This window comes from Drosophila pseudoobscura, chromosome X (genome assembly GCF_009870125.1).
Source record: "Drosophila pseudoobscura strain MV-25-SWS-2005 chromosome X, UCI_Dpse_MV25, whole genome shotgun sequence".
Classification (NCBI taxonomy): Eukaryota; Metazoa; Arthropoda; class Insecta; order Diptera; family Drosophilidae; genus Drosophila; species Drosophila pseudoobscura.
In genome coordinates, this window is record NC_046683.1 from 58,868,726 (window position 1) to 58,892,158 (window position 23,433).

A 23,433-nucleotide genomic window follows, 5' to 3' on the forward strand; every position below is an offset into this window, starting at 1 on the left:
AATGCAAGGAATGCCACATTCGGCCTTCGGCCTTTCAGCTTGCTAAATTAATAACTTCTGAGCGAATGAAGACATCTTCATACAATAAACCACACTTGAAAGGAAAATCTTTCGAAATTCAGCCTGCACGAAAACCCGGTGCTACGATGTCTATAAGCTGTACAATGCATTGTCAAAGTTGAACTCTGTTGCCAGTGCATGCTTAATTTGCATTAATTTTTTGGTAGATACAAATTTGTTCGTGGTCAATTTACCTATAGATAATAATTTTATATTTAATTTGTAACTTAATTGGATCTTATAAATATGATAACAACTAAAAATTTGTTTATTTTAAATGTTGGTCAATTTGTTGTATTTTTTTCGAGGTCGTCACACAGATCGGTTTCCATAGCTCTGTTGCGGTAGTTGCACAGATAAGGGTTAAGAAATATTCAAAGAGAAATATTACAAAAAATTTCGAGGTGGGCTCTGAGGATTCTTTTAAAAAAAACCACAAAAAATGCATAGTTTTCTCTAGAAAAGTCTTTCCAAATTTCTCAGTGTTTCCATTTTCGAAAGCCTTAAGAAATCCTCTATCAGCTGCTCACTCAGAAAATGACTTTTGCCGCCTCTTTTCGGCTGATGTGCCACTGTGTGCCGTTTAGGAGGGGATGCGGGAGGCGTGCGTCTGGCTGTCGTCTGTCTCATTTTATGCTGCCCCATGTGGGGGGCATAAGGAAACGCCATCTTGGCTTGTGCCACTTGTCGGCGCACTTCCTCATGGGCCATGGATATGGCATGCCATGCCCCAGCCATTGACATGCCCGTTCAGTGTTTTGTGTGCTGTGCTTGTCATGGATTTGCTGGAGATTTATTTATTGTGACGGTTTTTTGTCGGTCGTGCGCTTTGCCGCATGATTTTCATTTGTTGGTTGCTGCCGCTGTTGGCCGCTTCTGCCATGGGGCTGCTGCTGCTGCTGACACAAATTTTCGACTGCGGCGTGCCGCAAAACATTGCCCAAAGTGTTAATATGGTTGAGGACTTTTAATATTACCCAACTGGCAGTCAGTGCAACTGCCACAGCCACAACAACAGCCGCACAGCCACTCTGCTAATTGTGCAATTTTCTCGATGGGCTGACGCCTCATTTTGGGCGTTTGGCCAGCGCTTCTCGGTGGTTCTTGAGTGTAAAAATTAACACGGAACCACCAGACAGAAGCCACCAGCCAGAAGCCACCAGCCAGTAGCTGGTGTCAAAAATTGCTTTGACTAATTAATTTATTTGGCTATGGCGTACACCTGAGAAAACAAACATGCAAACACCAGAAACAAAAGAACTCGCCAGCAGACAATCCAAATGTTTATGATATTAAATTATATTTTTCGCACACAATTTTGCATACAATGTGCCGTGACGCCTTTATGGATTCCGCCTTTGCTCATTTATGATTAATTGCAGTTTAAAAACGCCGCTAAGCAAAACACAACTAATTGAATCGCAGAAAATTCACATTCCAAAACATCCCCAAAATATTAAAATGCCCCAACATGCCCCGCCCAGTGGGGCAATAGTTATGAAAAGAGATTTCTCCGCTCAACTACCAGGTATCTAGGCCATCGCCGAGGGTCCATCTCGGGCACGTTTCGCGGCTGAGAGGCGACCTTGAGGGCGGCGGCTGCGGCGACGACGGCGACTGCGACCCGGCCAAAAGTGTTTCAATTGAATGCAGCCAAAATAATTTATGAAAATACAGAAATTAATTTGATGTAATTTGCGTTGGCGTTTGCCATTGATTTTATCGCTAGCCGAGCTGCAAAAAATAGGAGAAATACTTACAGCTGTAGGAGCTGGCGATGATGAGGTGGCTGCTGCTGGGTGCTGGCTGCTGGCTGCATGTGGATGCCGCTTTGGTGACACCAAAATGGCACCCAAATTGCGGCAGCCCCGGCTTGCTACGACTCCGACACCGACACCGACACAAAGGCTTCAAAATGCTGCTTTTTATGCGCTGTGAGGCAGCGACCTTACAGTGTTTTTTTGCTGACGCCAGTCGCACTGCCACATGATGTCTCATAACTTTTGCACGTTCGTGGCCTGGGTCTTTCGCTTGCATTGTATTGCGCTGTCATGCGCACATGAAAATCATCAACATCATCATCATCATCATCACCATCGCCATCACCATCGTCGTCGTCGTCGTCACCATCATCAGGCAGGCAAAAGGTAACTTTTGCATCAGCAATGCAAAAATATGCTTTCATTACCAAACGTCTAGCGCGAAGCTTCATATGGCATGCATAATGTGTTCCTTTTGGCTGTATCTGTATCTTTTGCCATTGTGGCAAGAATCTTTAGGCGTTTAAGCTTTGGGTCTCCTCCGCCTCCTCTATCCATGAAAACCATTCAAATCGTTACACGGAAGTGCTGCCTTCAAACGGACTGCGTAATATTGTAATTTATGTAATTAAAGCTGTCGGACGGACAAGTGCTGACAGTTCCAGAGTCACGAAAGAACAGCCAAAGTTTCCAAACTGTGACCAATGCCATCGAGCACGAACTGTTTGGCTTCCTCCCTGAATCCCAGAGTAAACCTTAAACCTTAAGCTTGTTAATGATGTAATTCCCTTAACCTTTTGTGCATTCTATTGGAATCATTCAGGCGCCATGAGGAACTGCGGCCTGCTAATGATATTCGTCAGTAATTAGGCGCAACATATCATAGAAAAAACAACTACAACAACAACTATGAAGTAACAAATTAAGCGCCACGCCCACATGACCTTTTGAGGCGTTGCTTGTGTGTGTGTGTGTGTAGGCTCAAGTGTTGTGCCATAATTAATTTAATATCCAAGTTTATAACACAATTAGGAACACACAGATCCGAGGGCGGAAGCGTTCGTTCTCGCTTTTCGCAGGCACTGTGGCGGAACTTCTTTTTTGAGGGCGGTTGGCATCCCTGTCGGGTCGGAGCACATGTCCAACATCCAACAGCTGTTGCGGCCTTTGTTTACAAACTAACAAAGGGAGAGGACGGGACGGAGAGAGCCAGCGAGAGAGAGAGAGAGAGAGAGCAGCCACCCCTTGGATAAGGGAGAGGGTGCTGATTTTGATTTTGGGTGCTCTCTTTTATCCGGAATTTCAGCATCCGAGTCGACGCCTGCGCCGTGGCCCTGCCATTCGGCTGCTGCGCGCCTCACAGTCGCAGGCCCATTGATTTTTATCCAGAATCCCGAAGTAGAGTTCTTAATCCGCACCCAACCGGACCTGCTCCAGTCAGAGCAGCGCAGAGCTCTTGAGGAAAATTCGGAAAAGCCTTGTGAAAATTGGTCCATTAATTAATAGATAATCAAAGCGTTCAGCTCTGGCCTAAAGGTGAAGTGCAAAACCTTTTCAAAGAAGAGTTCCACCAGCTCTAAGGCTGCTGTTCTTTGTGTGTCTGCAGTTCGGGGCGTGGACTCCATTCATCCATCCAGTCCATCAGTCATGTCCTGGTTGCAGTTGTAAGTGCAGGAAAAGCGGAAAAGCGGACTACCATGGACACCAGCAACAGCAGATCCTGGCTGCTCTACGGCATCCTGGGGCTCCTGGCGATTGCCGCAGGTACGTACGTTGCGGGGCCGAGAGGGGGCGGCGCCAACTCTGCCCCCATTTCCGGGCTGGGGCCCTGTTATGTAATGAAAAACTCGCGAAAAAGGCCAAAGGAAAAACTCTGTTAAAACTCTGCTAACCGTTTCTATAAAATCCAACCCCTTCCGCAAAAAAACAAAAGAAAAACTATCTCTCTTTCTCTCTCTCTCTCTCTCTCTTAGCTAGCTAACAAATTTTTACAGCAATGATTTGATTTTTTTCTTAAATTTAACAAACTTGCGCTGGCAGCGCCGCCTTAACAAGTTCTCCAAGCTCTCATTTTGGCCAACAACCAACCACCACCACCACCACCGCCACTGCCACTGCCACCGCCAGCCTCATGCCGCGGACCGCTGCTCCCTTATTGTACATCTCAGCCTCTCAACACCACAACCCCACAACCAACCAAGAACCAGAACCAGAACCACCAGAAACAACAGCCAGAGACCAGAAACAACAGAAACCAGAAAAAAAGAATAACAGAAACCGCCACACGAACCATCGAACGCCTGAGAATGCCTGAGAATAGATCCCCGACAAAATGAATACAAATGAGACTTGGAGAAACTGCCAAAGCGACGCTGCTGCAGCGCTGCCTACGAAAAAAAAAAAATACGAGAAAATTATAAACAAACTCACAAAACTGCGCTAGTCATTAACTAACTCTATATCAAACTATATAGTATATATATATTCCATATAATCTATCGTAGAACTCTCCTTAGTAGCACACCCACCACCACCACCCGCACAAGAAAGCAGTTGAGTGCTGCCCCTTAAGAATAGATCTTCTTCTATAGAACTGCATATCTCTGCTCTCTCTGTCTTTGTCTCTCCTGCTCTTGCTCGTGCTCTTGTTCTCCCTCTCTCTCTCTCTCTCTCCGTATAATGCTCGACAACTGTAAACTTCTGTACCCTACTATATATAGCCAAGACTATAAAAAACTATTCACTTTCAGTACACCTATATATCCGTACTCCCTCTGCCTCTCTCTGTCTCTCTCTGCCTCTCTCTCTCTCTCTCTGTCTGTCTCTGTCTATATATAAGTATATCCTCCTTAGCTATTTCTGCCTTTTGTAATTATACATTTCTCCAAGCCCATCCATCTAAGTCCCCCCTTATTCCCACCCCCCCTGACTATTCCCCGTATTAAGGGCTACCACAAGGTCCTTGAGGGACACAGCCACAGCCGCAGGATGAAATCGCAACTGAAATGAACAACAACCAAAAAAAAGATCAACCACAAAACAAAAACTTAACCGATATTAACCAAGAAAAAATTACTGATTTCAGTCAATGAAATGCATATATACAACAAACAATATATATACTATCTATATATGTATATATATATATATATATGAAGATTTCTGTATCAACTGCCGAATCTTAATTCATACTCCTTCTCTTCTGAGCAGTCCAAGAAAAAAGATATACTACTCGTTAGGCTAAAAAAATAAGTAGAACTCGCAATAGAACCCTGAAAACGAGGCGTACTTTTAGTGTCTAGAGCTCTCTTTTTGGTATATAATGAATATAGTACATACACACACACAAACACCCACTCAACACACACATACACTCAACACACCCACATAAAATCATATACATAGTATCGGTATGAACATCCAGCCACCCCCATCAGACCGCCCTACCCCCCCACCCATTCACCTAGCCGTAAAGTGCAACTCCAGAAAGGAGTTTCAGCAACAACAGCAAGAAAAATAAAACAACTCCACTCACTCACACGGCAGTAGGCACACGTGTGGTCCACATATATACACGCACACAGATAGGCGGCAAGGATAACCCGGTCACACACACAGGCAGGCGAGAGTGTGAGAGCCAGCCAGCCAGCAACCAGCCAGCATCCCAAAAAGAGCTTTCCGCTCTCTCGCTCTATCTCGCTCTCCCACGCCACGTGAAGGACACAAAGCTTTCGGATAAAGTTTGAGGATAAACTTTACTCAGCTGTCGGCGAAGGAAAACAACGGATTACCGGAATATAGACGTCTCTTTCGCACTTTAGTTAGAAAGGGAATCCCCTGCTAGGTCCTTAGGATCTCTAAAGTCTCTAAAGGGGGGCGGGCACCCAAGTATAAGTGTTGCACATCGTTAAGCACCTTGTTGATATCGTTATCGTTATCGCTAGCTGTGTTATCGTGTTATCGTAGTACAATTTAGGACTCTAGGACTGTAAGAACCACCAAAAGCGAGAGGCATTTGCATTAAAGCAGCCACTATGTGGGGGTGGACACCCTCGCATAGTTCTTGTTTAATGGAAGTGCCTCCGAATGCGGCGTATATGCAACGTAGGCCAAGAACCATCACAACAACAGCAACAGCAACATGCCACACTTGCAGCACCACCACCCAACCACCACCAAACCAAACCAAACAAAAAGTAATAAGCGGTACTCATGTCTCGTCCATTTTTGTTTAACTTTTTCCAAAATCAAAAAATCAAAATTCCAAAAATTCCAAGTTGCTAAAGAAGAAGATGATGAAGAATCGGTGAAATGTCTCTCTCTCTCTCTCTCTGTCTCTCTGTCTCTGTACTATCTGTCTCTCTCTCTCGCTCTCTCAGTCTCTCTCGCTCTCTCCTTCTCACATTGTCTCTCTCTCTCTCTCTCTGTCTCTCTGCCTAACTCTATCTCTGTCTAAGCTATAATCATCCTAAGCCCATTCAAAAATGAAAAATTAAATTTAAACAAAAAAAAAAAAAAACCAAGAAAAACTAAAAACAAAAAATACAACAACTTTGCTCATCCGTTCCGTTTCTTTCGTTTCTCTGTATTCTCCTGATTTTCGTTAAATCTTTGATTTCCTTTTTGATTTAATATTTATTCTCTGTCTATATCTTTCTCTCCCCCGATTTCTGGCAAATCTGTTTCGTTAACCGCCTTTCGTTGACTATTTATTTTGGATTCCCCTCGGTTCTCTTTTGTTTTTGTGTTTTTTTAGTCAGTGCATCCGAAGATGAAGAGCGCCTGGTGCGTGACCTCTTTCGAGGCTACAATAAACTCATACGACCCGTACAGAATATGACACAAAAAGTTGGAGTAAGATTTGGTTTGGCGTTCGTACAGCTAATCAATGTCGTAAGTGTTCACAAAAATCAAATTTGCCAAAAACAAAACAAAAAAAACCATAAAATAATAAGAATATATCTATAAAAAAAAATAACAAAAAAAAAAACTAACATTAGTAGAGTGTAAATGTATTTTAAACAAGAAGTTCTTTAGTTTCGTTAACGCCACACACACACACACACCGACACACACACACCCACACACAAACACCAACACAAGCAAACACCCCGCCCAGCCACGCCCATGTTTAAGTTAATGGGCCTGGCATGGTAGGGCCGTCGTGGAAGCATCCCAAAGTTTATGAGTTTTGTTTTTTGAAAATTTATTTTATGCTTTGTAAATAATTACGTACACCGTTGCCTTGACTTTGACATTGTCTTTGTGTATGTTTCGTAGTGCTGAAGAAATACAGTTACAAGCCAAATACTAATACGAATACTAACCCTAAAGAACTAAGATTAAACAAGCAAACAAAACTAACCAACTAACTAACAAAACTAAGAGTTAACCAAATGCGAAATAATTGTCTTAACTATCCCTTCCCGCCCACTCTCTCTCTCTCTCAAAACCAACCAAAAACTCGATTCGATTTCGATTCGTTTCGAATCTCCAATACAAATCGTTATCGTAATCGTACTCGTACTCGTACTCGTCCTCGTACCGTTATCTCTCACGTAACCACCACTCAACCAAAAAACCACCAAAAAACCACCAAAAACCACCAAAAACCACCATCAACCATGATATCACCACAATCAAAAACCGATCAAATACAAACGAATTCCCGAACCGAACCGTACCGAACCGAATCAAGAATGAGAAAAATCAAATTATGAAATCAAACGTTTGGTTACGTTTGGTTTGGTACGACTACCAGCTGCAGTGGGATGAGGCCGACTACGGCGGCATCGGGGTGCTCCGTCTGCCCCCCGACAAGGTTTGGAAGCCGGACATTGTGCTCTTCAATAAGTGAGTAAATGGCCATTATAAAACGTATGTTACTAGTACTCCAGACTCTCTATCTCTCTCTGTCTCTCTCTCGCTCAACTCTGTACACTAACCAACCAAATAAAGAAAAAAAAAAAATGAGAAAAGAAAAGAAAAAAAAAGTAGTAGGCGAAAGTAATCCACAGCTTTGCGGCGACCTTTCTCGTACTTCCATATAGCCGAAGACTAACATTTACATTTATTCCCTACCCCACGACAGCGCCGATGGCAACTACGAGGTCCGCTACAAGTCCAACGTGCTCATCTATCCCACTGGCGAGGTGCTGTGGGTGCCGCCGGCCATCTACCAGAGCTCCTGCACCATCGACGTCACCTACTTCCCCTTCGACCAGCAGACCTGCATCATGAAGTTCGGCTCGTGGACCTTCAACGGCGACCAGGTGTCGCTGGCCCTCTACAACAACAAGAACTTTGTCGATCTATCCGATTACTGGAAGTCGGGCACCTGGGACATCATCGAGGTGCCCGCGTACCTCAATGTCTACGACGGGGACAGCACCCATCCCACCGAGACGGACATCACCTTCTACATCATCATTCGGCGCAAGACCCTCTTCTACACGGTCAATTTGATCCTGCCCACGGTGCTGATTTCCTTCCTCTGTGTGCTGGTCTTCTATCTGCCAGCCGAGGCGGGCGAAAAGGTTTGTTTAACGGGCGAAAAGTCCCTCTGTGCTGGATATTGATCTGGATACGTCCCTTCCCTTCCCAGGTAACCCTTGGCATTAGTATTCTCCTGTCACTGGTTGTGTTCCTGTTGCTCGTGTCGAAAATTCTGCCGCCCACATCGCTGGTGCTGCCACTGATCGCCAAGTATCTGCTGTTCACCTTCATCATGAACACGGTCTCCATTCTGGTGACGGTGATCATCATCAACTGGAACTTCCGCGGTCCGCGCACCCACCGCATGCCCATGTACATACGCTCAGTGTTTCTGCACTATCTGCCGGCGCTGCTGTTCATGAAGCGTCCGAGGAAGACCCGCCTCCGCTGGATGATGGAAATGCCGGGCATGAGCATGCCCGCACATCCGCATCCCTCGTACGGCTCGCCGGCCGAGCTGCCCAAGCATATCAGCGCCATCGGTGGCAAGCAGTCCAAAATGGAGGTCATGGAGCTGTCCGACTTGCATCATCCGAACTGCAAAATCAACCGGAAGGTCAACAGCGGCGCCGAGCTGGGCCTAGGCGACGGCTGTCGTCGCGAGAGCGAGTCCTCCGACTCCATTCTGCTCTCGCCCGAGGCGAGCAAGGCCACCGAGGCGGTTGAGTTCATAGCCGAACATTTGCGCAACGAGGATCTCTACATACAGGTGAGTGTGAGCCAGCCAGAGTGTGTGGAGCCTCGGTGTACATTTAATATCTTCTACCTATGGTGCAGACCCGCGAGGATTGGAAGTACGTGGCCATGGTGATCGATCGCCTGCAGTTGTACATCTTCTTTATTGTGACAACGGCCGGCACGGTTGGCATTCTCATGGATGCCCCACATATCTTCGAGTACGTCGATCAGGATCGCATCATCGAGATCTACAGGGGAAAGTAAGGAGGCATTTAGCTCGGCTCGGGGACGGGCCAAATTGAAAATGGTTAACAGCATTGCAAACGCAACAATAATAAGCAAAAGACAAGACAAGACAAGAGAAGACAAGAGTGGAGAAAAACAATGAGAAAATTGCAACAATTAAAGCGGATTTTTAGAATTTACTAATTAAACGAAAACGAAAACTAAACGAATAATGGCTTGAGCAAAATTACACACTAATACAACTAACTAACGTAAACGTAAGCGTTAAAGAACACACACACACCCACACAGACACACAGACGAAGTGGCACTCTGAGGGGAGGGGAGGGAGTACGCGTACACTAACTAAATACTAAAAAAAAAAACTAAAACTAAATGCAAATAGTTATTCAACCAGCAAGAACAAATGTTTAACAATTAAATCAAAACAACAACCTAGTGGAATTGTGCGTAACTTTATAATTTTAATAACGAAACTTAGCTAATATATATACTAAAATCTAGACGGAGAGTTTAAGTTTAAGGGTGGAGTGGATGTGTTGTTTTTTTTTTCTCCAGAACTTTGTTATGTTGAAGTCACCCTAAACTTAAGTAAAACAATTTTACATTTAAGCAAAAGGAAAATCACACAGAATTTCACAATTTGTAAATGCTTCACAATCGATCAGATCACAGCTCCAGCTACCATAAGGAGAGCCCCCTCACCCCAAACAAAAAGAAAAAACCAAACGAAAAGCCAATAAAAATGCAAAGTTAATTAATAGAGAGAAAAATGTTGTGTTGCCATCAAGCATACGCCGCGTGTTACGCGCTCGGAAAATCGTATTTGAGTGCCTGTGATTTTATTGACCATTTGCGGGAATGTCGATTCAAATGGGAATCAGTTGTGGCTGATGCAGGGAGATATTTATGGAATGGGAAGCCAATTATGTAAGCACGATTCTGAAAACATCTTGGCCATATGTGGCTCTCCGCTTTGGCGTTACTGTAAAATCATAAAAATTCGCACATTAATCATCCGCCCACGTACAGGCTGGTGTGTGAATTCTGTCATCTCCAATCGGAGGCCGGAGATAGCCCAGGGGTAAGACTAATGAACTAAACAAACAGCCAGGAATTCCCTGTTGCCCCGAGGTTCCTGGTTGTTGGGGGGCCAGGGGCTGGGGCTTCATAATTAAATCACACACAAAAACCAACAGAAAGCCTAGGCTAAGCCAGAAGCCAGAAGGCAGAAGGCAGCTTAAAAACTAAAAAACTAACTAGTACGCGCTGTTATTGACTTACAATCGCCGCTGATTACCAAGCAACAACAGCAACAGCAACCACAGAAGATACGCGAGTACCAGTACGTGTTCAGATACAATATCTATCTGAATATCTGCTGTGGCTATGCTATGTACAGCTTCACCTATGGCTACATCAAAGGTTGCAGCATCACGACGATGACGATGACGACGACGACGACGGCGTCGACGACGACTGGGCCAAAACTAGTCTCGTCTTGGCTGACTCAAAGCCTCGGCATGTGTCCGACCGAAACGCCGCGCCGCAACGCTTAGGGGCTGCTCTGGCTCTGGCTCCGGCTTTGGTATAAATGCGCCAAGGGAGAACATTTGGGCATCATTCGATTTTCTGATTTTGCAACGAAGACGTCGCTGGCATCCCGCCTTCGACATCGACATCGGCATCGGCATCGTCCCAGCTCCAGGTTTTTTTTTTTTTTTCTGTTGCTCGTCTAGACGGCTCGTCAGGCGAAACCGGTAATATTTCGGCTTCGTTTCGATTCGTGTGAGTGTGTGTGTGTGATATTTTTTTTCGGAAAACTCGGAAAATCCGAGCTCAGTTGGAAACCCAGCAGAAATGGTGAGTCCGCTTGAGCTACCCGCCCGAACCGGGAAGTGTTGACTGATGCCCCCCACCCCCTCCCGATCTGATCTCTGTTGCAGCGCTGTCTCCTGCCCCTGGTGGCCGCGCTGCTCGTCGCGGCCGGCGTCCACGCGGATGTCTCCCACCTGGACACGGATCTGCAAGAGGACGGCTACCACTACAAGCAGCCATCGGTGCCCTTCCCACCGCCTGGCTCAGGCAATGAGATCGACGATTCGGGCATAGGACCGGGTCCAGCTCCTTCGGCGCCAGGACCCTCCTATGGACCGCCTCAGACGCAGCCGCCGCCGCCGCCGCCACCTCGTCCTCAGCCCACAGCACCGGCTCCTTCTTACGGCCCGCCTCAGACCCAGCCGCCACGCCCTCAGCCGCAGCCCACACAGCCTGCGCCCTCGTATGGGCCTCCCCAGACGCAGCCACCTCCACCTCCACCACCGCGTCCTCAGCCCACACAACCAGCTCCATCCTATGGTCCTCCACAGAAACAGCCGCCACGCCCACAGCCCCAGCCTCAACCGCAGCCCACTCAGCCAGCGCCGTCTTACGGACCTCCCCAGACGCAGCCGCCACCACCACCACGCCCACAGCCCCCATCCCCACAGCCTGGACCGGAGTACCTGCCTCCTGATCAGCCCAAGCCTCGTCCCACACCACCGCGCCCACAGCCACCACCGCCAAGACCACAGCCCCAGCCCAAACCTGAATATGGGCCCCCATCAAGGCCGCAGCCGCAGCCACAGCCCACTCCCGGATATGGACCACCACCAAGGCCGCAGCCGCAGCCACAGCCTCAGCCGCAACCCACTCCCGGATACGGACCACCACCAAGGCCGCAGCCGCAGCCTCAGCCACAGCCCACTCCCGGATACGGGCCGCCACCATCCCCGCCGGGACCAGCTCCCACAGCTCCAGCTCCATCGTATGGGCCACCACAAACGCAGCCACCTCGTCCACAACCACCACGCCCACAGCCGCCACGCCCACAACCTCCTCAGCCACAGCCACAGCCTGGATCTGAGTATCTTCCCCCACAGGGAGAGAATGAGGTGACGCCTTCGCAGCCCCAGCCAACGGCTCCAGTTCCGGACTATAACCCACCACCCGGCCCTACTTACCAGCCACGCCCACCTGCACCACCCGCCCCGCCAGCACCCACATACCAGCCACGCCCACCTGCACCGCCCGCACCACCTGCACCCACATACCAGCCACGCCCACCTGCACCACCCGCCCCGCCAGCACCCACATATCAGCCCCGTCCTCCAGCACCGCCCGCACCACCCACCCAGGAGTACGGACCACCGCCAACCAGCCCCGGAGAGGAGGAGGCGGGCTCCCTGGGACCCGATGGCTACAACTACAACAAGCCTGCCAAGCCGTTCACCTTCTAGGCCTAAAATGATTTTTTTTTCGTATAATTCTGTACGCGTACTCGTATGTTTAGCCACAAATTGGACCCCACCCCAAACTCCCCGCGAAGAGATCAATTTCCAAATAAAAGACACAAATCTACACCAAAAACCAAAGCCACAAAGCCAAAGCCACTTGTTGGATAAATATCACTCACTCGGGGGATTCGTCGGTCAATGTCCAAGCGATGCTGTCGGCCTTCTGTGGCGTTACGTCTGACAGGCGAGGCGCCGGCGAGGAGGAGATTCACGGGCGACGGTCATTAGAGCCGGGGAGATGGCACCGGCCAAATATCAGCGGTTCAAGTGCAATCGCAATCGCCTGAATCTCTCCAGTGGTCGGTCGGTCGGTCGGTCGGTCGGTCGTTCTGTCCAGCTGGTAGGTCAAATCAATCAAACCGGGGGCGCCATAAATCAGACGAGTTGTCGTCGTCGTCGTTCCACAGGCGGAAATTCCGAGAGCTTCAAGCTGCCGTGAACGTTCTCTCAGGTTAGCCAATGTTTACTTTATGCTTTGTCGAATCTATAAACCTATTATGACTATATGCACTTTTATAAGTACATATATATGAAAGCCCATAACGACTGCAATTGCCAGAGAGCCATAGCTATAAGTATAGCCATAGCCGTAGCCATAGCCGGTAACTGCAATGGCAACATTAAGTCGACTCTCCGTACATGGCAGCCTTCAAGGTGCCAGCCGTCTGTAGGCCCCCAGTTTGAGCCAAAAAATAAATATGAACGAGCGGATCGATCGCTCAACGCAGAGCGATCAACGCTGATCGCCGATCAAACGACTCTATTCCCACAAGCTGTCGCCCGGCAGACAGTCAGTCAGTCAATCTGTCAGTCAGTCGGTCAGTCAGTCATCGGGTTCATCAGTCATTTACTCAATATGTCAGTCGCTTAGTCAATAAATTGTCTGGTAGCCATGGCAACTTCATTAGGCTGCCCAAAAATATAAAAATAAATAAGAAAAACTGCAGCAACAGCAGCAGCAGCAGCAGGCATTGTGCAACAATTTTCCACTCTTGGTTGCATAGGGCTCGGGCTGCCCAGTCCGTGGGGGCATGCTACTAATTACATAAGCATACTACACGAAAACGGCCTTCAATATTGCTGGACTCGGAATCGGACTCGTACTCGAACTCGAACTCGGACTCCTAGCGCCCTAGCGCTGTCCGACCGACCGACCGACCCAGCGGATTGCCATTTGATTAACGTCTTAACGAGTGGCTTGGGTGTGATTTATGTTGTTAACGCGACTGCGGCTCTCTGCAGCAGCTGCACTCAGAGTCTTTGCCTTTTTGCGTGATTTATGATTACAGCATATCGCAGTCGCGTACTTGTGGCACTTGAAAAGATTTCGGGCCTGACAAAAGATTCGCCACGCATTGTTTGCTTTGTGCTTCGATAATTAAGTGAGATGTTTTTCAGATAGATTCATGCATATGTATGTATATTCGATGGTGACCCCATCTGTGAAATAGTTTTAGATATAGAAGCTGAAAATCAATAACAAGAACAAGTTCATTTTGCAGGTAATCAACCTAACCTGCTGACCTTAGCTAATTTCACAGATGCTTCCCCGCTTCCCCTCGAGCGCTGGGAGATGACAAACGTTGTTTCTGTTTCTGTGAGAGCCCATCCGGGTGTAAATTTCCCAAACAAGTTATTAATATTCTGTCGGTTCTGTAGTCATTGGCGCGCCGTCAAACGAATCAAACAACACGCAAATGTAAATGCGAGTATTAAATATTAAATCATTCTATATACGAAAACAAGCCAACAAATAATTCTTACCCGAGGGCGAAATTCCCATTCCCATCCCATTCCATCCCATCCACCTTCTTCGTCGTCGATCATCTCAAATTTCTAATTAATTCTTCAAAAATAATTCCGACAGCAGCTAATCGAAATTATTAATGGACAAATTATAATTATGACTTAATAGACATTCAATAAAGTCACAGAGAGTGATTTATGCCGACGCCATACGATCGCAGGGAGAGAACGAACACCTGTTTCCACTCCACTCCACTCCACTCAAAGCACATTACGCATACGCAATGTGATCCACGTCAAAATGGGTTTGTGCATTGCGTTTTGCCGGGCCACTTCACTTGACTCTCTTGTAAATCAATCACAGGCGAAATTGCCCTTGGCATCGTTTCGTCTGTTCGGTTTTTTTTCTTTCTATTCTTCTCTCACATTTGTAGTGATTTTTTGTCTGCTGTCTTTGTCCGTCTGGTACAAAGAAAAAAGGCAGCACTCGCAACGCATTTAAACGGTTTCCAGCAAACATTGCGTACGATGATTTGTGTAGACGGGGCCCAGGCCCAAAGAAATATGAAATGTTAAAGTAGAGCAGCCGTTAAGCCTGTGCAGAGCGGCAAAAAACTACAGAAATCATTCACGCATGCAACTGGTCGGCTGTGGGCTTGCACAAGCCACCCCCGAGTGGCCAGCAGAAACGTATGCCTTTGGTTTGGTTTTAGCCAAAAATGTAGACAATATTAAAGGCATACTTTTAGAGAATATCGTACTTTGGTTGAGTTTTAAGCTAAGCGAAAGCCATTTTGATGGAGCTTTGATTTAGACTTAAAGTTGAGCTTTAAGTCGCATAAAGCTTTGAGCCGTCTTTATTGGTTCTCAACAAAATACATCGATAGAAAAGCTTATACAAAATTCATATTTTATTGCACATTTAAGTAAATATATTTATTCGCTTTCCATCAGGCATCCGAAGGATTATAATCTGTATAATGCAAATTTATTTTTGATCTTTTTTTAATAATTAAAATCAGAAATAATTTGTATTTTTACTTAGTAACAAACAAAACTTGAACAAAATGTTTCTTACATTTTTTTTTTATAAAAATTGAAGATTTTAACCAAACCCATTAATTTGTAGCTGTAACTTTTCACCAGACTCCTCTTGCTTTAAAATATATATAAATTAAGATTGTATTTTTTATTTTTATAATTATATTATGTTTAATGCATGATCCATTTTTCAGAATTATATTATAATTTCTCAACATTTTTTTATAAGTCTATAATAAATTAAATAATGATTTTTATTATCAAATTATAAAGAAATGTATAAAACTATTTCTTTCAAAAAAATTGGTTGAGTTTACAAATTGTGTAGCTGTTCTTATTCCAAAAAAGTCGGTCATCTTTTTCGACTTTGATATTTTTTGAACCCCGTAACTTTTATTCGGGATCTCTGCTTTCCATAGCATACCGATTGGGAGACTCTTTAATAAATAATAATTGTGATACCTTACAGATCATTTAGTGGAAAAGGTGCCCCCTATTGTTTCTGTAATTCCCAAATGTCTGCCTCTTAAGGTTAACCGCTTCTTTGCCTTCGCCGTCTATTTTTAAACAAATTCCCATGAATCTCCGTACAAAATCAAAGCAATTCGATGCAATCCAAGTGATGTCTCAATTAATGGCTCTGCATGCAAAATAAATAGGTTTCTGCATAATTCATTTGCTGATACTCGCACCACTTCCTCATCCGATTGACCGACATTGCCCCTAGCCCCTAGCCCCTACATAAGCCCTCCCCTGCCCTGGGCACAGTCTAGGTTCAGGTTCAGGTTCAGGTTCAGGCTATGATTCAGGCGTCGCATGCTCGCATCGCATTAACAATAAATTAATCAATTGCTTAATAGATGTTTAACAACTGTTAACCTTCCTGGCGAGCATTCGAAGTGGTTGCAGATAAATCAAATAAATCTCTGAGAGCAACAACAATCACCACGATTTGCTGGCGATTGGCAGCAGCAGCGAATATTTTGATTAAACGTTGCGATTCTTGAGCGTGAACAAAATCGTTTAGCTGCCAAAATTGGCAATTACTCGCTGCCGCACAGCCACAGCCACAGCCACTCGTGGCCATAATGAATGCCCAGACAACAATACCGCTTACGCTTAGCCTTTTGGCCCAAACGTGCGTGGATGAAAGCATCGATAAGGAGTCACATGGGTAGGTAGGTAGGATGATTGCCTTTGCGGATTTGCAGATGGCTGTGGGCGCCAGTGATTAGCATAATACCAAGGCATTCGCATGCTCTATTAAAATTAAAATTTAATTACAAAATCGAACAAAAACGCCAACATTAATCAGAGGCAGGCGACACGCACAGCACAGCGCAGCATAGATGCATGGCAAATACTATCCATAGAGGCGACAAATATGAAAACACTCGAGCGATCCAATCCGGTCCAGTTCGATCGATTCATTCACAGACAAAAAGCAGCCCCCAGAAGGCGGCTTTGTCACGCAAATTTTTGTCCGCTTCTGACTGACTGACTGACTGAATGCTGGCTGGTGTCTTGTGGCCTGTGGCCTGTGTGGCTGCTGCTGGTGTGAAGCTATTAACGGCAAATAGTCGTCGTCCCTCGATGTGGGTCGTTGTGTCTTGAGCACTGACAGCACTTGTCAAACCAATCCATAATAGATGTCAAAACATCAGCAGCAACATCGTCGAATCCGAATGTAGCCGAACGCAGTGACAATGGATCTTCAGTTTGGACAAAATGCAAATGCAGAATCGGAGAGTCAACACAAAGAGGCAATCCAATCCGATTGAAAAGGCAAAATACACACTGGTTAATCCAATGCTTACAATCTCTTTACAAATTTTGACCTTGGCCTTACACGCTGGCGAGCAAACAAAGCGCAGCAAACGGCATCTCCACATCGAAAACAATGTCATAGCAGTTAGTTCAACACACACACACAAGAGACACACAAGGGACACACAATCGACAAACAAGAGATACAAATGTATCTAGTGGATGGGGCGCCGATGCCACAGGCATTGACTCACTGCAGATGAACAGGCCAAGAATCTTACAACCATCGCGTTGGCAGACAGAGCGGCGGGCCGCAACAAGAACCCTCATCATCGTCAAGATAATCATCGTCATTATCGTTTTGCCAAAATCCAAATAAAACCAACAAAAAAAAAAAACCAAATAAACAGGTTCCCTTAATGGCCATTAGGCAGAGATTCAGAGTCACAAATTGGCATCGAATGGCTTATATATATTATATAGTATATATAGACATAAACATTTAAATCGTCTTGCCAGCTAGAAGATGGCTAGAACGGGTATAGCCGCCGCTGCCTCCAGTGTCAGGGTTGGCGCGGTTCGTCACCGATCGATCTAGATCTAGCATGAATGAAATTGATCTGTTGGCGATGATGCCTCACCAGATTGTGGTCTCAGTGGAATACCTTCATTTACACTTTTATGGCAGCAATTTGTCGGAATTGAACCCACTTCTAATCGGTTACAGCATCTTATAGGGTATTTTTGGTTAAGTTCTAGAAGCAACTGGTCATAAATCAGCAATAAACAAACTTCAAACAATCTCCAAGACTTTCAGATTTTTGGTCACCAAAATAAAGCCAGCAAATACTTCTTTTGGAACCTTCTATATCCCCATCATAAATGGGATACGATTCTTAAATGGTTTACCACTTAAAGATGCGACTTAAAGACTTTTGAAAAACAGCGATTAGGTTTTTATGGGTCGTATAAAAGTTGTTTTATATTTTTGCCTTCACTATTAGGGAGAATAATCCCAGAGCTCTTTTTTCAGTGTCAGTGAAACGTGAGACCAGAAAACTTACCCAAATCAATTATTATTGATTATAGTGTCCAAGCCAAAGTTCAAAGTGCCAGCCACACATGGTTTTAACGGTGGCACGAGCCGGGCCAAAAAGGTGCCAAAAGCAGTCAAAAGCAGCCACCGACGTCGCGCGCTTTGCCCTCAGGCGGCCATCGATTTTATTGTTTGCTGTTGTTGCTGCCAAAAAAAAACTCATAAGAAGGCAGAATTAAAAACTAATTATTAAGTTAAACAATGATTAGATGAGAGGCTCTGTTGGTGTTGCCATTCTCATTCCCAATCCCCCATTTCGCTTTATTTTATTTCGATTCTGGCTAATTTCAATAATTAATTTATGCTTCCCATTAAATGTTAACGTTCGTTCTTCTACGGCGGCGGCTTTCACTGGGCGCGTGTGCCCGTCCCGCCGGTTTGTCTGTGCCAGTCACAGGATTGATTGGAACCAGAATCAATCTATAAAGAAATCGGACCCAATGTCAAACAAGTCAAGACAAACTACTTTTTGTTCTTCCAGAGAGAGAGAGAGAGACTGTCCCGTGTAGGTCAAGTTTCTGATGGACGATAATTGTTTAATAATTTATTTTGACTCCCCCGGAAACGAGACTGAGCATCGGCCATTTGTTGGCTATTTAAAGACAATTTATTGAGGCAGCTATAAATCTCTCAAGTGCCCCAAAACATGTCGAGGTGTTGCAATAAATATTTCTGTGCCTAGATCATGCCTCCAGCCCGCTCAGGAGGGTCCAACAGCTTTGGCAATCATTTTGAAATACATATTTCGACAAGGGTATGCCACAGTTCGCCATTGTCTGCGGCTGTTGCTGCTGCAGATGATATATTTGTTTAGCTTTTTTGGTTTTTTTTTTTGTTATACATTTTTTGCGTAATTTATTGAATATTCATAATGTGGACGCTCTCTGGCTGTGGCCTGTTTCGCGGTGAATGTGCGGAAGCTTGTACAAATAAATTCCTCAAAAATACTTACGATGTATTGTATTTGCGAATCTTCATGAAAAAATAGAGACAGACATGTGGCTGGCCTGAGAATCGTAAGATATTTTCTGCTGAACCTTGACTTGGGATTGTATTCTTTTGGGGTCTTAAAGCGAATTCCCAACAATAGCTGAAAGCTCTCAAAATGTTTAATTTCTTTGCCTGTTTATTTAAATGTCAAGCAAAAACCGGCAGCGAGAAAACGGGGAGTGTCTCACCCCAAACCGAACACCACAAATCTCTTGGTGACAAAAACTTTGCTAAAGAAATGAAGACCTTTTGTGGTTCTGGTTATCAGGTGGTAAGCATCGCTTGTAAAAAGGCAGAGACTCGTGCTTGGGCCCCGCCCGGACAACAGGTCGCATGCGTAATATATGGGCATGCCTAGAACGAAAACCAGATACCACTGAACCCCAGGCCCCGGCGTTGGCACGTGAAGTCTAATCGATTCTCGATAGCGGGCAGTGCCATAAATAAACACAATTTTCGATTGCCGGCATTTAGTTAACAGTCTCCGGCGATGGCGGCTCATGGCTTTTGATTCACTTGTATGCAAATTCGGGCCAAAAGTCGTTGTCGTCGTCGTCGTCGTCGTCGCTTTGGTTCCGGCCACAGACACACCGAAACGGTGATGGAAAGATCAAAAAACATATTTAACTGGCGATATTAATTTCGATATTGGCATTAGCATAAATAAGACTGCGTTCGATGTTAAATGCTATCATTATCACTGAACTATATACGGCATGCATATACATACGTATATTTTGCAGTGTGGGATTGCGATTGTGATTGTGGCCCCATAAATCTGCCACGCCCTTGATTGATTTATGCAGCAGCTACTCATAGATAGAACCCTGCTTTTCGAATGACACATTTTGCAAGTCAAATCCATTGTTGACGCAATAGACAATGGCCAAAAAAAAAAAAAACCACACACAAAAACAGAAACAAAACCTGGCAATAATGGCTGCTTTGTCGGGAATCGAAACCTAATACGCCAGTCGACCAAAGACCAAAAGCATTATTAATTACATTTTAAATTTTCTAATAACCGTAAAAAAACACAATAAATTGTTTGTTGTTTTGTTGTCTTTTTTGTTTTTGGCTTATGAAAAATGCTGCATAGAATTCGCAGGTGTCTCATCTGTGTGGCCCGTTGACAAACATTCCATCAATCAATGCAGGTGAAAGGCAGCCGAAAAATGATGTCACAGGCCGTCCCTGTGGTGGCTAGAACTATTTTTAAGTGGGTTTTTGATATACATTTATTTGCTCATCAAATAACATCTTTACAATGTTTCGTTGGTGGCCGAACAGTCGAAAATGGCTTTACCATTTCCTGTGTGTGTGCGTGTGTGTGTGTGTGCCACTTAATCTCCGTGGCACACAGCCTTGATATCGAACAAATCATTTTTATTGGCACTGCATCTTTTTGGTCTCGAGTGGCTTCAGCTTCATTCACTTGACTCGACTGTGGCAGGTGAATGTATTTCCCCACACACACAGCGCACGTACACGCACACGCACACGCACACGCACGAGAAACGGAAATGATGTATGCCCCCGAAAGCCGTTAAATTTGCTTATTGTTGCCCCTGCTGAGGTCAAGTGAAGATACAAACAAGCAGACAACCAGACAGCCGGACAGACAAATGATGGAGCGATCAAATGAATGAATGGGAGGGCTGGCTACCAGCCCCGACAATCTCCTCCCGACACAAATCTGTTGCAGATCAAATTGCTGGACATTTTTGTGTGTCCGCTAGAACCCCAGGTAGAATTTCGCATAATTAGTTGAGTGCTCTCTTCGGTGGAACAATATTATTCTAGCAAAAATGTTATGCAAATCATTTCACAAAACAAAAGACTTAGGCAACGAACTTTTTGCCTGAGCCACGCGTCGTTTGATACAGAGATACAGAGCTCTAGAGAGAGGTGGGGCGGAGTATGTGGATTGCTCTGCTCTTTAAATGCTTTGTTAACTGTCTGTCTGTTTGTCTGTCTGCCAGTCTGGCTGTCTGTGCGTCATGCGGCTCGTGACGACAACCAAGTGATTGTCTAAAGGGTCCAAGCACCACCACCAACCACTCTTCTAGCTGCCGCAGTCTCTTCATTTGATTCCATTTCGTTTCGTTTCGTTTCATTTAATTTAAATTTTGATTTGATTCGTTGTTGTCGTTGTTGTTGTTTTTTTCGGTTTTGTGGGGCGTGGGGAGGGGGGGTGCGAGCTGCTGCTTCTGCCTGTTAATATTTTTGTTGCTGCCTTATTTCTAACGTGTCTCATCGGGTTTTTGGCGGTCGTCGCCGTCGTCGTCGTATCTTTGGCCAGCCTCTCTAAGACCCACGTACCGAACTGAACCGAACCGAACGGACCACCGTCCAGACCAGATATAGTATAAATTTCCAACCAACTGACCAGCTCATCATCATTTGTGCTTTGAACTTCTTAAGTGTAAATTGCTCGTCCGCTCATCAGCTCGAGAAAATTTCGTAAAAACAAATTAAACCAAAATCCAAATAAAAATGGTATGTGATCCTCATCCAAAAAAAATACAAAAAAAAACAAAGGAAAGGATAATAAATCCTTTCAAGTGCTTTAGTTCTAAGAAGGATATAGAATGAAACCCCAATGAATCGAAAAGTGAAACCGATGGTGTGTGAAATGGAAAACAAGAGCGTTTTATTTTTTTTATTTACTTTTTTTTTATAACCCAAAAATATCGCCTGCCCAACCTCAACTCAAGTGCCGCTCAAGTCCGGGGCTCGAGTGTCTCGCGGGACTTGTTTTGTTTCACACACCCCGTGCTGCCATAAATAGATTGCCCGACAACTCACAAGTGATTTCCCCTCTCTTCCCCTCTTCCACCGCCAGAAATTCTTCGTGCTGTTGGCCTTGGCCCTTGTGGGCGTTGTTGCTGGTGCCCAGCTGCCGGACTCGGCCACACAGGGACCCAATCCCCAGGACATTGCCACCCCCGAACCGGAATACATTGACATCGAGGAGCCTCTACCCGCTGCCGCCGCCCCTGCCCCCGCCCCGCGGCCAGTGTTCGCTGCTGCCGCTGCCCCCAGGCCAGTGATTGCCGCTCCGATCGCCCGACCCATTGCCCGTCCCGTGGCCGTGGCCCAGCAGACCTTCTTCCAGCAGCAGCCCATTGCCCAGCGTGCCCAGTACCTGCCCCCTCTGGTCCAGCAGCAGCAGGTGGTGCCACAGCAGCAGCAGCAGCTGGCGGGACACTCGTTCAACAGCAGGAGCGGCTACCAGTACCGTCGTCCAGTCTATGTAAGACGCTTCTACCGCCTGCGCCGCTACTAAGATGGAGCAGCGATATTCATTCATATATCTACTATATTTTTAATACATGTTCGATAATATCCTAATAATGTTCCCCTCTATATTTTGCTGTTTTCTTTCTTCTGACCGCACCCGCACCCCACACCTCACTCCTGCCCGAAACGACTATCTATCTGCACCAAACTCCAAACCAAACTCCAAACCAAACTCCAATCCAAACTCCAATCCACTGCTCGAATCAAGCATTAACCTATATCCAAAAAAAACACCACGCTCACGCCACATTACCACGCACTGAAAACCCCTCTACAAATCTATCCAACTATCGAACCATATCGAACTATCTAACCAATCCTAATCCTAGAACGAAAATGAAAATGAAAACGAAACGTCAAAGAACAACGACCAATCAGCAGCGGCAGCGGCAGCCAAGATCAAAAAGCACAAAGCTAAAGCATAAAGCATAAAGCATAAAGCTAAAGCATAATAAAAAGCAAAGTACAAAGAGACAAATGATGTTCTAAAGACAAAGATCGAGAAAACCCAAGTATTCAGTTATTGTTGAATTTCCAAGTAAATTACGTACGAGTAAATAAACGTAAATTATTTGTTAAAATGATAAACAAAATCTCGCTATATTTCATTCACCACCGCCGCAAGGCCAATCAAAAGGGGGAAGGGGGACGGTGGCGGTGACGGTGGCGGTGGCGGTGGCGGGGGCAGGGGATGGAATTTAATTATAATATTCACAGCTCATCAACGCACGATTAAGTGTGTCGAAAGATTGTACAAAGATTCGTTCTCAATTTGATGGGGCACGAGCACGAGCACCCATCACCCACTGCCTGGCGACCATCCATCATTAATCATGGGAATGCGATGGTATTTCAGAGATGATATGATGGACATTTGCATACGGAAGCTGGTACCTTTCTGCGCACTGAGGTCGCC

General features: G+C 45.5%; 3 protein-coding genes across 4 annotated transcripts; all 3 read left to right on the plus strand.

Annotated features, from left to right (window-relative positions):
- The first annotated feature begins 3,191 nt into the window (after positions 1-3,191).
- Positions 3,192-9,954, plus strand: nAChRbeta1 (nicotinic acetylcholine receptor beta1). Its single transcript, XM_001352601.4, has 7 exons — positions 3,192-3,356; positions 3,427-3,584; positions 6,577-6,713; positions 7,519-7,673; positions 7,912-8,356; positions 8,425-9,024; positions 9,093-9,954. Exons 2-7 carry the CDS (start codon positions 3,518-3,520, stop codon positions 9,255-9,257), a joined length of 1,569 nt encoding a protein of 522 aa, XP_001352637.2. The 5' UTR covers positions 3,192-3,356; positions 3,427-3,517; the 3' UTR covers positions 9,258-9,954.
- An 867-nt stretch (positions 9,955-10,821) lies between these two features.
- LOC6900043 (extensin) lies at positions 10,822-12,652 on the plus strand. The gene is made up of 2 exons (XM_033382781.1): positions 10,822-11,102; positions 11,186-12,652. Exons 1-2 carry the CDS (start codon positions 11,100-11,102, stop codon positions 12,515-12,517), a joined length of 1,335 nt encoding a protein of 444 aa, XP_033238672.1. The 5' UTR covers positions 10,822-11,099; the 3' UTR covers positions 12,518-12,652.
- An 8,923-nt stretch (positions 12,653-21,575) lies between these two features.
- Positions 21,576-22,910, plus strand: LOC4812456 (cyclin-dependent kinase inhibitor 1C). 2 transcript variants are annotated; one of them, XM_001352602.4, is made up of 3 exons: positions 21,576-21,713; positions 22,060-22,470; positions 22,726-22,910. In XM_001352602.4, the coding sequence occupies exons 1-3, from the start codon at positions 21,711-21,713 to the stop codon at positions 22,729-22,731; spliced, it is 420 nt and encodes a 139-aa protein (XP_001352638.3). In that variant the 5' UTR covers positions 21,576-21,710; the 3' UTR covers positions 22,732-22,910. The 2 variants fall into 2 exon arrangements, with proteins under 2 accessions (XP_001352638.3, XP_033239486.1); XM_033383595.1 differs by having other exon boundaries at positions 22,060-22,891.
- The last annotated feature ends 523 nt before the right edge of the window (positions 22,911-23,433 follow it).

Bases quoted from the DNA above. Each gene is read 5' to 3' on its own strand.
- nAChRbeta1 (XM_001352601.4), top strand. From the start codon at position 3,518: ATGGACACCAGCAACAGCAGATCCTGGCTGCTCTACGGCATCCTGGGG. The intron at 3,585-6,576 runs GTACGTACGTTG...GTGTTTTTTTAG, and splicing joins GCTCCTGGCGATTGCCGCAG to TCAGTGCATCCGAAGATGAA. The intron at 7,674-7,911 runs GTGAGTAAATGG...ACCCCACGACAG, and splicing joins GACATTGTGCTCTTCAATAA to CGCCGATGGCAACTACGAGG.